The 16396-nt window shown below is 41.8% G+C and overlaps 1 protein-coding gene across 1 annotated transcript in view; it reads right to left on the minus strand.

Moving 5' to 3' along the window:
- LOC120547212 (kinesin-like protein KIF13B) overlaps nt 1–16396 on the minus strand; it is a 72282-nt gene that overhangs the window by 20321 nt on the left and 35565 nt on the right. The window contains 12 exon segments of the mRNA XM_039782695.1: nt 599–717; nt 842–897; nt 3135–3261; nt 4646–4745; nt 5274–5303; nt 5486–5632; nt 7237–7369; nt 10291–10448; nt 11788–11961; nt 13400–13528; nt 15015–15164; nt 15564–15710. Of these exon segments, the coding sequence (XP_039638629.1) occupies nt 599–717; nt 842–897; nt 3135–3261; nt 4646–4745; nt 5274–5303; nt 5486–5632; nt 7237–7369; nt 10291–10448; nt 11788–11961; nt 13400–13528; nt 15015–15164; nt 15564–15710 (1470 nt within the window).

Below are 16396 nucleotides of genomic sequence, written 5' to 3' on the forward strand. Positions count from 1 at the left end.
TCTCACTTCTGTTCCATCTTTGCTGGGAGTCGCACATGCGCAGTAGCTAGGTAAGGACTACTAGCCAGTCAGAAGCAGAGTATGAGGGAGTGCCACACTAGCAGCTAGGCGAGCATTATAACGTGTGTTACAAAGTGACCCATGTTTGTCTAAGAAGTAAAGGCTGGACTACAACAGAGCTGTTTGGAGCAGTTTGGGAACAGGGTTTTCTGTTGGAGATGGTAAGAGTCTTTGGGGCGGACTTTGGGCTTATTCAATTTCTAAACCTATTACGTGCACAAAAATGATATTTATAACACAATAAAGAAAAGGGAAAAAGACAAAAAGCATAATATGAGCACTTTAATACTTTTTTTTTTTTCATTCAGAACACAAGACAAAATAAGAGTTAACTCGCAAAACGTAAAGTGCAAATAATCATTTTATCTTGATTACTGAAATCGTAATCCCGATTAAAATTTCTATTAATTGCACAGCCCTAGCTATAAGATTTCCCTCCATCTGCTACCTAGGTTGTACATTTGGGATTTGCAAAAGACAATAGCAAGACAAGATATACGAAAGGGAAACTCGCAAATCCACACCATGAATATCTTACCTCTGGATCATAGCGTTTAACAATATGAAGGTCAAAGAATTCATCCTCATCCTCCCCACTGAGTAACGCATCCAGCCCCCCGGCCAGTGGTGCTGAAAGACTGGCCTGGAAATCATCAGCTGGAGAGGGGGAGGGGGAGGGACAGAAGCAAGAGAGAAAAAAAAGAATAGGGGTTCAACAGTTATTATGACAGCGGGGAATTTTGCCAAATTACAAGCAGAAAGATGGTGATGAACGACATACCACTGAGATCCAGGAACAGGACAGGAATGTGTGTTTCCATGCCAGGGACAGGAACCCTGTGGAGAAACCGCACAGTCAGCACACCTAGTCCATGATACAGAGGGGCTGGCAGCTAGCTCCACTCATCCTTAGTTGGCTGTTATATTTGCTTAGCGTTGCTTGAGGACAGTTACTTTGTAACTAAGTGGATCTGATTGAGTTGAAAACAACAGTGTTGGCTTGAGATAAAACGTGAGAAAATCAAGCTTCTCTCTAAACGGCATAACTAATAAATAAACAATTCTGAATCAGAAGCAGGTTTATTGCCAAAGTAAGTTGCAAGGAATTTGCCTTGGTGGTTGGCGCATACATAAATACACGTGTCAAACTCAAGGCCCGCGGGCCAAATCCGGGCCCCTTGCAGACTTTGATCAGGCCCACATTTTTCAGCGGTTATTTCAGTGAGGGATAAGGAACTTTGTTGCTGACTTCTTTAGGGCTTTATATGGACCAAACTGTAAGTGAGAATATGAGACATGCACTAATACGGTCAAAGATATTTGACTTTTCTCTTAAATTAAAGCCTATAAACTTTTCGTCTGGCCCTTGATGTAATTCTTATTTTCCAGTGTGGCCTTTAGTGAAGGTGATTTTGACACCCCTGCATTAATATACTGTATACAAAACAGCGGTTTAACATAAGAAAAAAGAGGCTGAATGGATTCTGACCAGAGCTCAACAAAATAAAAGCGTTTGGATTAGTCTATATCCTTGACATTCCACTTCCGGGATTGCTCGGTTGCTGCCGGATTATCCGCCAGATATCACTCATTTAGGCCGGATATCTGTTGCCTTGGGCTTCCTTTGTGGTTGCATTTTAAACTCTGGTGGATTTCTGAGGACTATGGTTAACTGCTCCTCAGATCTCTGCAGGGTAAATCCAGACAGCTAGCTAGACTATCTGTCCAATCGGAGTTTTCTGTTGCACGACTAAAACAACTTTTAAACATACACGTTCCACCAAAACAAGTGCAGCGGCACCGCGGCTTTCCTCCGGTGCTTAGCACCCCCCAAGACGATTGTGATTAATGCCATTAAACCAGAGCACGTTTTCCTCCCATCCCTGAATGCTCTGTGTACTAGCCAGACTCTTCCCCCAGCGTGCTTTGGAGGAGGGTCTGGCAAAGCGAGACTAAGTTTGGATTGACTTTAACCTAATAATTAGCTGTAGACCATTTCTTGACTTGAGCTGTAATTTGAGGCATTATATGAGAGATTTAGCCTTCACAAAGCTGTCAAAACAAGTTCAGTGTAGGCATAGATGAGGTATTGAATTTCAGTAGTATTCAGATCATTTATTTAAGTAAAAGTAGCTATATTACAAAGTAAAAGTGTATTATAAGAAAAAAAGTACGGATTACGCAGAGTGGCCCCTTTCAGAGTGTTATGTTTTAATGTATAGTATCTAATTGGATTGTATTGTTATAGCTGGTCGAAGTGGAGCAAATTTAAACTACTTTATATACCTTTTTGGCACTTTAATCAACAACCATGTATTTTACCTTATAGGTTTGCTTTATTTTTTGTATGGGAAATCTTTATCTGTAACAAGTAACTAGATGTCACTTTTTACTTTGGTGGAGTACACAGGGTTTCTACAGGTTTCACCAAGTCAAATTTAAGACCTTTTTAAGACCATTATGAATGAAATATAAGACCTATATCACGACATCAAAAACAAAGTCAGATGTCAGAGTCCGGAAACATCGTCTGAAACAATTCCCCGAATCCCTCATTGGCATTATATGACTGGTTTCTAGACTGGCTGCAATATAAGTTACATGTTGGTCTCATTTGTAGTCCTAATACAGCCAATTATATTTGGACTAGCGAGTAAAAGAACTACAACACCACAGAATAAAAAAAAAAAAAAAAATATTCTAAAGAGCTGCGGGAACATTTCAATGAGCATTAGAGGTAGCGTTACACTGACGTAGGGATATTATTTAAGACCTAGAACACAATACTTTTTTTTCTTTCTTTCTTTTAATTTAGGGCCTAAAATTTGAAAACCCTGGCACAAAGTACAATATTCACCTCAGAAATGTGGTGGAGTCCAAGTGAAGTAGCATTAAAGAGGAAATAAAGCACCTTCGTAGTTCAAATGTTCTTAACTGTAATAGTAGTTGGTTAATTCCCTCCACTACTGGATTTCCAACAACAGAGTAGTTCCAATGGGTGAATAGGAAGCATAGTGCTCTTCCTGGAGAATAAAATAAAATAAATACATCAACGTATTTTCCTTCAAACGCACCTCTCTACGGGGGCTCCGGGGATGCCACTGCCGGCCGACGGCACCAGAACGGCGTTGCGTTCTTCGGTGAGCGTCAGACGACATTCCAGCAGCTGGGACTCCCTTTCCACATCGTCCTCTGACTTATCTACATGCACATACACATGGAAACAAACACACAAAGAAGTCAAAAACCTCAAAAATACGAGCAGACTGGATTGGCTGTTAAGTAATACAGTCTCTCTCTCTCTCCCTGTCAGTAGTAGCCCTGGACTATTAGCGCAAGTAAGCATGCGCCGGTAGTTGAGAGAGAAAAGGCGTTAACGTGGAACACTGTCACACTTTCCTTTCTCCCCTCATTGGACTAAGTTTACGGACACTGCTGTGCATCAATAAGTCAGTCTGATGTCCTGTAGGTACGGGACAATGTTATGTAGGATTTATGAATGTACGTTAGCAACAGTAGGCTAATTCAGGAGTGTGCTATTTGTGTGTGCTTATATTGCGCATCTGTTCATGTGCGCTGTAAGAGTTACGTTTCTGTTTATTGAATGAGTTATTCAGTGCAAACATAACCGAGGATGTAGTTTATTCTCAGTAATGATGGTATATTAGGTTATTACTCTCGCTCTGTTAAAGGCAAATGTTCCACTGTACTGTTGTTAAGCAGATCACGGACATCTGATTGAGTCTAGACTTTACGGCGCCGTGAAAGTAGGTGAAATTGTAATTACTGCCCCTACCAGCAGGCGGCAGCATAGCCATGTAATACTGTCCATTTACAGAGGGCATTGCAATGTATGTCTGGTCAAACTGTTAGCTCATAATAGTAGACATTTTTTTATGTAAAGAGATATAGTAAAAGAAAAAGTGCTTAACCCCCCTGACAACGATATCATCGTCCATCACGATGTTTTACTATAAACATCGTCAACTGGCAATTTAGGGGACATCGCCCAACCCTACCACACACTCCCCACATGTCGGCCCTGCTGTTCTCCTAAAGAGATCCACGCACACACACACCAACGCACAAGTATAAACAGGCCACTTGCGTATAGGCTACGCCGAAAGCTCTGCGTGGAGCCTCCGCAGAACCATGAATCACGCTTTACTCTGAAGACATCAGTGGCTCAAGACATATGATCACTGTCAGCTAAACCAGTATTCATTCAGTAATTACTCAGATGCTTCCTATTCATTCACACGTCTGTATTGTCGGAAGTGCTACATATTAACGGTGACTTGAACTGTACATCACTGCCACTTGGTTATGACAAATTGATGAAGAGAAGCAGTTCTTGTGCTGTATAATTATACACTGGGAAATACATTTAAACTTTAGAAATGACGAAGAAGCTGAATTACACTGAGCAGTGGGAGGGAATGACATGTTACCATAAAAAGGGCATACTGACAACGAAATAGAGGACTGCAAATGTTGCTGCTATCAATCATTTCTGATTCCATATCAAACTTGTGTGTGTGTGTGACTTTTTTTGTTTTAGGCTGCATTTGTTCCACAGCTGTACCTGGTTTGCAAACTATCTTCTGTAGCTGTTGGTCCAGATACTCCTGTCTCTGAGTGAGTGTGGCCAGCCACTGTTCCCTCATCCTCTCCAGGTCTAGCTCCTGCATGCACACACACACACACACACACACACACACACACACACACACACACACACACACACACACACACACACACACACACACACACAGAGCGTAGACTTTATATTTCACAATCAGTTTTCCGTCAGATAGTTTACAGATCTCACCATTTCTGACCGCACTTGAAGGCAGCTTCATTTCACGGAGAAAAAGAAAGAAGGAAAAGAGACAAAGGGGCTCTGCTTTGTTGTTGCTGGAAACAGTCAGCTGTTACGCAAACTCCTGGCCAGTTCAGTGCTTGTGTTTGGTGTTTTTACCCCCACAGTGTTAGTGTAGTAAACTTTCTTGTGGCAGCGATAGAGTTGCCACAGTTTCAGTTTCCCGTTTACTGTCCGGGACTCTCCCAGCGCCTCAAAACGGACTGACAAGCCTGAGCGTCTGTTACGTAATTGGCCAGTGCAGCGTGACGATGAGTTGCGTTTCCCCAAAAGAGGAATCGTTTTTTTTTATTGCGTCGCAGTGTGTGATGATGCATGCTAATCTACTTACTTGGTAGCTGTCCATTTCTTCATCCCCACCCTGCAATTGAAATTGAGAGAGAAACAGTTAAAGAGTTATACAAAAGGTGCTATTTAGGTCCGGAAGTCTCACACGCAAATTGAGCATGGAAGCCAAAGATCAAATAATTCAATTTCCATAAAATCCCTTCCGTCCAACATCTTTCAAACTAATACCAACAAGTGATGATATGCCCTCCTCACCCATTGTGATTCACTGCCTTTGGAGAGACGTGCCTGCCGGATCTTGACGTCTCCGATGGATACAGAGAGAATAGAGGCGGCGATGAGGGGCATTGTGCCCGAGTCTGGTACTGAACGCACCTTCACCTGGACCCGGCGGGACTGACCCTGCAGGTACAGATTTACATGAGAGGTAAGTAATATTAACTTCATTTCATTTTATCTACTAGTTTGATAGAACAGTGGCATCTACTTAGAAGCAAGTAGGTTTGTCAGTTAATATTGACTGGCACCTTCTTAAAGGGTAACTACCATTTTTTTTCAACCTTTGTTTTTGTGTCTAAGTGACCTTTGACATTGGGACAGTATTAAGAGAGATCGCTGCAGTCGACAGCGGCGAAACAAGCTACAATGTAAGATAACAGGGCAATTGTCCAGCTTGTATTTACCTTCACAAAAGTGCTTGTTTTGCCGCTGACAGGCTCAGATTAATATTCGAAGTGTCTGACAACATTATGGAAAGGATCCCTTCAAAGATAGACCTTTAAAACCTCTTTGAGACATTTCTGTTTAACCAGAAACAGCTCTGAAGTCGCTAGCGCTAAACCCACCAGACTCCATTTAAAAAAGGAATACTTTTAGCGTGAATATAGCCAACATATTTTCACATGTAAATCAGTAAACTATGTGTTTATTTCAACCAAAGAGTTGTGATGGTTGGAAAAGTTGAAAGACGACCCAAAACGGCTTTTCATAGTTTTATTTTGTTTCGGTCGACTTTGAATGAAGTGTATTTTACAATGCTTAAATTACTGTTTATTTACATGGAGTCTGGTGGGTTTAGCGAACGCAATTTCGCGGATGTTTTTATGTTTAAAAAAAGGATCTTACTCTTTAACAGAAAGGTCGACCTCCTTAGAAATCCTTTCCATAATGTTGTCAGACACTTAGAATATTAATCTGAGCCTGTCAGCAAAACAAGCACTTTTGTGAAGGTAAATACAAGCTGGACAATTGCCCTACCGACTGCAGCGATCTTGCTTAATACTGTCCCAATGTCAAAGATGGTTGTTCCCATCAGCCACTTAGACACAAAAACATAGGTAAATAGGGTCCAGGTTTTAAAAAACAGTAGTTACCCTTTAAAATGCAGACAGACCCCTATCCTGGCCTCATTGCACTGGCTGCCTGTTAAATTCAGGACCTAGTTCAAGATTCTTGTCATTACTTACAGAGCCATCAATGGTCAGGCACCGGCTTACATAAGTGATCTGCTGTTGTCATCAGATCTTTGAGGTCCTCTGATCAGGGCTTACTGGCTGTTCCCCATACTAGGCTGAAAACTAAAGGTGATAGAGCTTTTCAAACAATCGCTCCTACACTGTGGAACGCTTTGCCACGTTTTGAGAGTGACAGCATCTGTTGAAATCTTTAAAGGCAGCTAAAGACGCCTCTTTTTAGTCAGGCGTTCATTTAGCCACATTGTTGACTGTACTACTTTGTATTTATGCTTCTGTGTTTTACTAGGATTTATTGTGCTTTTTATGATTTTTGATTTGTTTTAATGTATGTACGTATTCATTTTGCCTGTGAAGCACTTTGTGTTGTGTGCTATATAAATCAACTTTACTTACAGAAAATGGAAAAATCATCGGTTCACATCATCAGCACAATAGTAGAAAATAACATTCAAGCAGTGTCACTGGTTCAAATGAATAAACCACAAATACAAATGATCTTCTGATCTACAAACAAACAAAGATCCAGGATACCTGTCGGAGCTGGAAGACTCCTCCTGTGCGCACGTCTTTGGCGGGAAGAACCTCTACAGCGCAGAACTCTCCCGCCTCGTTCAGCTCACTCAGCTGCACCCACAACTCCAGGCGGCGGGTCACCTCGCTCCACCTGCAGGTACAGCACGAACACGCGTCAGTTCCGAGCCTAGCATTTTATTAATACATAGCTTTAAAGGTTATGACAACCATTGTAGATATTGAGGTTTTCGTGGATAGGGCTGTTGGCCTATTTTACCATTAGAGGGTGAAACAGACACTAAAATAGCATTCATATTTTAGCATCACTGTGTTAAGAGATAATATGGGACTAGAATTATCTAAAGTAAGACGCCTAACCTTATTTAAAGGGTAACTTGTTGTATTTTTTTATTCAACCTGGACCCTATTTTCCTATGTGTTTGTGTCTAAGTGACAAAAACAATCTTTAAAATTGGTCCAGTATTAAGCAAGACCGCGAAACAAGCTACACTGTAAGTTATTGAGCAATTGCGCACCTTCAGTTTACATCCAAAAAAGTTGTTTAGCCACCATCAGGCTCAGATTATTTGTGTCTGACAGCGTTATAGAAAAATCCTTTTTGTTTAAAGGCCCTGACACACAAACCCGATTATCGGCCGTCGGACAGTCTGGCGAGGTCGGTGACCCGAGTCTGTTCGGTGTGTTTCCATGCCGTCGTCCGCCATATGGGCCGACCTGACTTGCTGGGTCGGAGGGCGGACAGTCGGACTCAATGACCAATCTGATTGGTGGAGTGCTAACCCGGAAATGGCGAGCGGGATGAGTGAGGGACGCTTCTCAAAATCTGACGAAAATCTTTTAAAGTGACCTTTTTCGATCTGAAATGAAGACAGATTCAGCAACTGTATGGCCTATTTCTCGCTTAAAGTGATGGTTCGGAGTAATTTCACCCTAGGGTCCTTTGCACCATGACCTCGAGCTAAACACCCCCCCAGAAGCTTTTTTCACCTGGGTCTAACATTGGGCGAGTTAGCGTAGAGTAGCGTTAGCCGCTGAATAGCTTAGCGCAGGGGCTAATGGACCCACGTTTTTATCTCTTAAATGACCCCACTAATAATGCCCGAAATGATACCAAAGGTCTACACTAGTATATATAGGTTATGCACTCATAAAACGATGGATTGGAAAGTTTGTAAGTACACCAGAAGTTTATGTAAATAACACTTGCCTGCTGGCTTCTGCTCTCTGCTGTTGTTGTTGCTGCTGTGAGACGAGTGCTTAGGGACGTCTACAAATTACAACACCGAAAAGAGATGCAACAAAAATATTTTTTAATTTAACTTATTTTTTAAAGTAAGTGAGTTCAGTGAGCTATTTTTGTAAAATACAAGATCGTATTTCGAACAAGCCGCCATAATCAGTCAGCTGGAGAAGCCAGACCCAGGTGAAGTGTTCGTCATTTCCGTTTTTTATTTTTTTGTATGACGGTCTCGCACACGTGCAGAATGTACGATCAAGTTGTCGGCGCTTCGGTGTGTTCCGAGGCACTTTTTGGACCTCGGGGAGCCGACTGATCAGTCCGACTGCCTTTTCTGTCGACGGTCGGCCATCGGGTTGGTGTGTCAGGGCCTTAACATGAAACAACCCGAAATCGCTATTGCCATACCCACCAGACTCCATGTATATAAACAGTCATTTTATCATGGTAAAAAACGCTTTATTCAAAGTTGACAGAAACAAAATAAAACTAGTAAAATATTGGTTTTATTTTTCCACTGTTCCAACAATCACCACTCTGGTTTGGTTGAAATAAACCCTTAACTCGGCCATTTACATGTGGAAATATGCTGGCTTTATACACGCTAAAAGTATTGTTTATTAAAATGAAAAGAGTCTCTGTAGGGATCCTTTCCATAATGGTGTCAGACACTTAGAATAATAATCTCAGCAGAGTCGCCACGACTCTACTCCCCTTTTTTGGTTTTCCATTATGAAATAAAATCCCTGGTACCTGCTAACAGGTACTTTTTTTAGTATCGCTTCCGTCGAAGCAAGCTGAGGCGATACCAAAAGCTGACGTGAAAACCTGCAGACTACTGACTGGTTGGAGAGAATTGTCACTAATCACTGCGTCGTCATTGCTAGCGACAGACGGGGGTGTCCTGAACAAACCCGCCATTTTTAAATACTTTAGCCAGCGGTGTTTTTTTTTGCTGCCTCCAGCGTCTTTTGAAACAAAATGTGTCTTGTGGCAACAACAACACACCTTCGACGTTCTGTGTGTGTGTGTCGTGTTAGGTCACGGCAGTTTCCTGCGGCGTCGCTATGACGACCAGCCACGCTCGCCTCACACATGCGGCGGTACTAAATCTGCCATGGAAAATGGAGGACGGGGCACCGCGTCCGAGTCGAGCCGAGCAGAGTAGAGCTGGTACTAGCTAGGGGTGGGGGAAAAAATCGATACAGCATAGTATCGCGATATTTTTTGTGGCAATACTTTATCGATACACAGACGCCAAGTATCGATCTTTTATTATATATGTGTCGGTCAGTTTGTCTGCTTGACAATCCCACTTTTGCAGCAATACAATTGAAGTGGGATGAACAAACAGATACATTTATCTTTTTAGATAAAACAGATGTTGACAAAATGTTCCTTTGGGGACATCATTTGAAACTGGGAAAAATTTGAAGTTGGAAAAAAGGTAATAAATTGCAATATATAGCAGAATATTGCAATATGTTTAAAATCGCAATAATAATGTATCGTGACATAAGTATCGTGATGATATCGTATCGTGAGGCCTCTGGTGATTCCCACCCCTAGTACTAGCAGTGGGTAAGATCCATTAGTGGGCTGAAACTGAAGGTGCAAATTTGCCCTATAGGATTACACTGCAGCCCGGTTCGTGGCTGCCGGTTACAGCGTTCTCGCTTAATACTGGACCGAGATTTTTGTTCACATTAGTCACTGCATTGGATATAGGGTCCATGTTTTAAAAAAACAAAAAAAACAAAAATGTCCCTATGAGAGTGGAGTGGACTTGGTTGTGTGCATTTGTGTCAACACACCTTTCTCTGAGGGTTCGGGTCTTGGCTTGAATCACTCCTAGGTCCCACAGTGCCAGGTTCCTCCGATGGTTGGCCTGCTTGTGGCCGTACACTTCAATGGCCACCGCCCCCTCTGCCAAATATTCCACAAAGTCCTCTGACACCGGCACAGAGAACTCCTAAAAAAGTTAGAAGAATAAGACATTTTGTTCAAATTGACATCTTCTTAAACTGACAATCACCTCGCCATTGTCGTTTCATCATTTCCTTTGGTAACTTGTGGTGTTGGTGGTGAATTAACTTAAAGGGTAACTTCGTTTTTTTTCTAAATTTCTAAGTGACTGATGGGAACAACAATCCTTGACATTGGTCCAGTATTAGGCAAGATCGCTGCTGTCGGCAGTCAGTGAAACAAGCTACAATGTAAGTAATGGGGCAATTGTGCGTAAAATGCACTTCAAAGTTGAGAGAAACTAAATAAAACTATTAAAAGCTGTTTTGGGTCGTCCTTCCACTCCACCAACAATCACAACTCTAGTTTTGGTTGAAATAAACACATAGTTTACCGATATATACATGAGGAAATAAGTTGGCTCTATACACGCTAAAACACGTGTCAAACTCAAGGCCCGCGGGCCAAATCCGGCCCGTTGCAGATTTAGATCCGGCCTGTATATCAATTTGGGTTCATAATAAATTTTGGCCCGCCTAGTTGTGCGCCAAACCAAAAACACAGGAAAGTGTTTTTTAAACTGCAATTACCAGACACTCAAAGCAGAATATGCGACAAAAAGTGTACAAAAATGTCGGAAAAAGCAACAAATTTACAGAGAAGTGAAAAATGTTTGAAAAAGCCACAAAAAAATTGGAACAAAAATGAGAAAAAAAATCTACCAAAATGTGACATGCAGTAACAAAAGCACGTCAATTAACTCTACATGTATGGCACTTGGTGTGATTCTCTTTTTCCAGTGTGGCCCTTGGTGAAAATTAGTTTGACACCCCTGCGCTAAAAGTATTGCTTTTTTAAATAGAGTCTGGTGGGTTTAGCGCTAGTGACTTCAGAGCTGTTTCTGGTTAAACAGAAAGGTCTTAAAATGGTTTTAAAATGATCTATCTTTGAAGGGATCCTTTCCATAATGTTGTCAGACACTTAGAATATTAATCTGAGCCTGTCAGTGGCAAAAACAGCCCTTTTAGTGGACCATAATTGACGATGCACATTTGCCCCATAGGGTTACATTGCAGCCCGGTCTGCCGCTGCTGGTTACAACGTTCTCGCTTAATACTGGACCAATTTCAAATATTGTTGCTGCCATCAGTCACTTACACACAAAAAACATAGGAAAATAGGTTGAAGGTAATTTCAGGTTGAAAATAACCTGAAATTACCCTTTAAGTTTATCGTCTTGTTTATTTCTCAAATGGTGTTGAAGAGAGTGAATAAGTGTTTGAGATAATGTGTGTGTGTGTGTGTGTGTGTGTGTGTGTGTGTGTGTGTGTGTGTGAAAATGTTACCTTGGCGCTGTCGAAGACCACAGTGCACTGAGGGTCTCTGGAGGTGGAGGACGAGCTGGATGGCTCTATCTCTGGAGCGATGAACACCGACTCGTCCTGCCCCCAGAAGTGGTACTGGCAGAAGACAAAGTTGGACAGGTGGCGAGGCAGACCGTTGGCCTGGAGGATGTTCACCTGAGAGAGCAGAGACGAGGAAATGCACTCACCTACACAGGTAAGGATAAGCAAACGCTAGGCCTGTAACAAGTATTACATAATTGTCTAATGGCAATTTTTTTTACGTAACGGTGGTTTCTTTGTTTTAACCGCCATTCATTGCTAACATTAGTGAAGGTCCTAAGGGCTGTTAATGGTAATTGTTGATTTTGTTTAGATATGCTAAATTGTAATTATATACGGGATTATTCGTCGGGCCGTTGAGCTAAAGCTATGTTAGCGGCAGCTGTCACTTGTTGCCATAGCAACTCAAAAAATCCTGGGCTGTAGCTGACTCAAGCCAGAGAAATTGAACATGATCGTGTTTCTTGGCCAAAATCTGCCCGACAAACACGCTGATTAAATAAATCAGCAGAAAAACATAAGTAAAGAAGCAGTGATGACTATTTTGCCACATAGTTGCCAATAGTGATGACTATTTTTTGCAGCTTTAAAGACGCCTTGTTGTGCAAAAAGTTCACATAACAGTGATATAACCAAACGTATCCTGAATAAATCGGAATCTGAAACCCCAAGAATAAAAATAATTATGAAAATTGATTCCTCAAAACTTTAGTGCGTTTGAAAAAGTCATTTTAAATTTGACTGAAAGAGACAGTTATATTGTTTTTTGCAATTATTTCTGAGACAATTAATTGTACAGGAACATTTGTAATTGTTACAGCTCTAACAAACACTGTCATGTGTTGGTTTCTGTCAGTTTGAATCTCAGGGTTCAATAGAGAGTCGCAGACCAGACATAAACAGAAAACTAGGTTGCTTTAGAAACTCCTAATATTTTTTACACACAGGGGAAAATGACTTAGGTCAAAATGTAAGATTTCGTAGCAAAGAGCTCCGGTCCTCTATTTCATTTCATCATAAGAAAAACCAGAATCACCAGACAAACAGGATATAACGCCGACCCAGAATTAATTACACTTGTCACATTTTTACAGTACAGTGAGCTGGAGAAACTCACAACAGACACAAGACACAACGATTTGACTGCCTGCCAGATCCATTATTAATCTGGAACTATTTTCCCACTGGCAGCACTGTCAACACTCGCTTACACTGAACAGCTACAGCATAGAGCAGTGGTTCTCAATTTTAGTTTTTTTTATATTGTACCCCCTTTGAATTGGTTTTTGTTAAGCCAGCTAACCCCTGACCAGCGCAAAACATTATTGCTAGAGTTATGATGCAGTACTCCAAAGTACCCCCTGGGGTACACGTACCCCCATTTGAGAAAGACTGGCATAGAGGATCCAGACTTGTATGTCAGTGAGAGGAGGCATATGATCCAGATTATCAGGTGGGGGTTTTCATGAATATCTTCTTGGATTTGGCTCAGTTATAACTAAATCACATGATAAACAGGCCTGTTAATGAGGCTACATTTGCATGTTCTCACCACACAGTCCAGTTTGCGCTCCTGTGGATCTCCGTCTGTGTTGCTGTGCTGACGTACAGACTGTACAGGGCCTTCCTCCTCAGAGCCCTCTGTACCCCGCCACACCTCCACATGCAGCCGACCGGCCACCTGACACACACACACACACACACACACACACACACACACACACACACACACACACACACACACACACACACACACACACACACACACACACACACACAATGCTATTTGTCACTTTGGCAGGTAGCTAGAGCTGGGCGATAGAGAGAAAATCAAATATCACGATATTTTTTGACCAAATACCTCGATATCGATATTGCGGCGATATTGTAGGTTTGCCAATTGGTGCTTTCACAAAATATACCCACAATGAGATTTTAGATACATAATCACCAGTAATGTGGATGTAATAACTAACTAGGTAATGGTAAATAATAGAACTATAATACTAGCTATGCCAGGCTAGAAGATATGGTTAACTTGTTAGCAAACTTATTTACACACCCAGCAGATACTGAACATTCACATTCATTTGGAATGTTCACCATTGGTGAATGGAAGTCCAATATTCACTCTTTTAGCTCTGTTTTTGGTCTCTACCAGCTCCTGAGGGAAACGTCTGTCTCTTTAGCTGCTAAATGCTTCACTACATTCACCAGTTAGTCACTAACTGGGTTTGTCTGCTGTTTGGTGCTGAGCAGGTAGTGCACAGATGTTTTTTTTTCACTGAAAACAGCAACTGATGAGAGCAGTGAGAACCAAAACAGCAAAGTTTACATGGCCAGAAAACTGCCAGATGCTAGTTCTCCGTAAGTTTGTCATTCTTCCATTGTAAGATATAAATATTGATTAGAGTAGCTTTAAATTTGCTTCAAAATAACATTTTTGAAGTGTATTTCAGCAAATAAACAAACAGAGATTTTACAGAGCTTAGAACATTTTCATCTAAATTGTCCACATGTGTATCATCCGAGTTTAAGGGTGTTTTCAAACCTATAGTTTGTTTGCTCTGGTCCGAATCGGTTGATGAGTTTGTAAACCATTTCCCCCTCGGTTCGGTTTGGTTTCACACCTGGAAAAATCCAAGCGTACCGAAATGCATCATTACAAACCACGCAAGAACGTTCGCTCCTCTTATTGGTCGGATGTGTCTCGGCGGGAGCAAGAAAGTAAATACAGGAAGAGGGTCCTGTTTTCTGGACTACTGCATATTTCTCTCATCTCCATGGTCAAACCAGCTCATTTCATTAAAATAATAAGACATCGTCGCCGAGACTTCGCTCTGCTCTGTCTCCGACTTTAGCGGCGGCTGGTTTGACCACGGAGATGCGAGTGTCGGCGGCGAGTTTGACAGTAGTCCATTTCTGTGAACTTGGGGAGTACATATAGTTACCGAGCGTACCGAGACCACGTCTTTAAGGAGTTCTCGGTGCGCTTGTTTGGTCCGCTTTTGGTGCGCATCCGAGTGCGATTGGTGCGTTCCCGCCTGCCCAAACGAGCCGCGCCAAGGGGGGAAAACCAACTCTAGTGCCATTCAACTGGACTAAATGAGGCAGGTGTGAAAGCGCCCTAAGAACAAACTCATCCACTGCTCCCAGTGGGCTCCTACCTCTCCATTCTGGTTGATGATGGGCACTGCATATTGCAGCTTGACGTCGTGGAACAGACAGGCCAGGAAAACGTTGGCCACACCGATCAGACTGTGGTTCTCCTGTTCATCGAAGAACGGGTCGGCGCGTTTGAAATAGGAGCGCATCACCTGCATCGGGAGAACGATGAATAAATCACTTGTTGGACTTCAGGGTCTTCAGGAACTCCGCAGACATTGGGCAAATGTTAAACTGTATGGTTTGCGAAACTGGAAATCTAAAGATCCATCATCTGTTATTTTTTATCTAACTGAGTTAAGCATATTTGTCCACGTCTTATCTCCATTATTCTTTTTTCACGGTGCTTATTTTGTGTCTTCTTTCAAGCATTGAATCAATCAGGGATGCAAAATGGCACACATGAAAGCGAGCAGATGAATTCTGACAGATATTAACTGACATATCTACACATACAAAACTAAATAGAACACTAAATATTCCACAGATTATAATGTAATTCATTTATCCAAGTCTGTGGGTCAAACAGGCTCTTATCTCTATTCACTCACAGAGTTGTCTTCATCAAAGTCCTTCCACTCCTGGTAGAGTTCCCTCATGTCCACCAGCCTGTTCTCCAGCTTTTCCAGAGCCCAGATCTGCTTCCCTTTACTTTTACGGCGAACCTGGATGGCCGGCTCACTTAATACTACATCACGCTATAGAAATGGGGGAGAGAGAAAGCGGTTTTTCATTCACGTTGTCCTGAAAATCCAAGCAGAGGAACAGTATATTATGCATATTATACCACTTGTATTGCAGCCAACCATTTTCCAAACCATACACTGGGAGCATACCAGAGTTTGTTATTGTGGCGGGTTTGGCCCGCTTACCAACACAGTCAATTAAGGTACTGTAAATCCCTTAGTGCCTGATTGCACAATTCGTATTCCTCATAGTCAAAACTCAAATCTGACCACGCAGACGTGATACATTTATTTTAGCTAACAGTATGGTTTTCCTACCTATCCTCACCATGTGAGGATGTCATTATCTCCGGTGTCCATCACAAGTAATCATAGTCAAATGATAGAAAAAAACACATTCTTTATAACTTGCCAGGACTTGCTTGAGAATCATCACATTTTTGAAGATTTTTTTTCAGTATCAAAGTAATCCAATAATTAATGTCTCTACTTCCGTAGCATATTTTTAATGGTGCTATTCTGCCAAAATGGGAGTCACAGTTGTTTCAATTTATTCTTAGACTTTGAAAACTCCTGCACCACAGTATAAAAAAACAGCATGCTATTTTAAACTTGCTCCCAACAAGTACCTGAAGTCAGAGATGCCCACAGGTCTCTGAGCTAGAGTCCACATAGTTTTCGCAATAGCGCTTCTTTTG

This window comes from Perca fluviatilis, chromosome 18 (assembly GCF_010015445.1).
Source record: "Perca fluviatilis chromosome 18, GENO_Pfluv_1.0, whole genome shotgun sequence".
Taxonomy (NCBI): domain Eukaryota; kingdom Metazoa; phylum Chordata; class Actinopteri; order Perciformes; family Percidae; genus Perca; species Perca fluviatilis.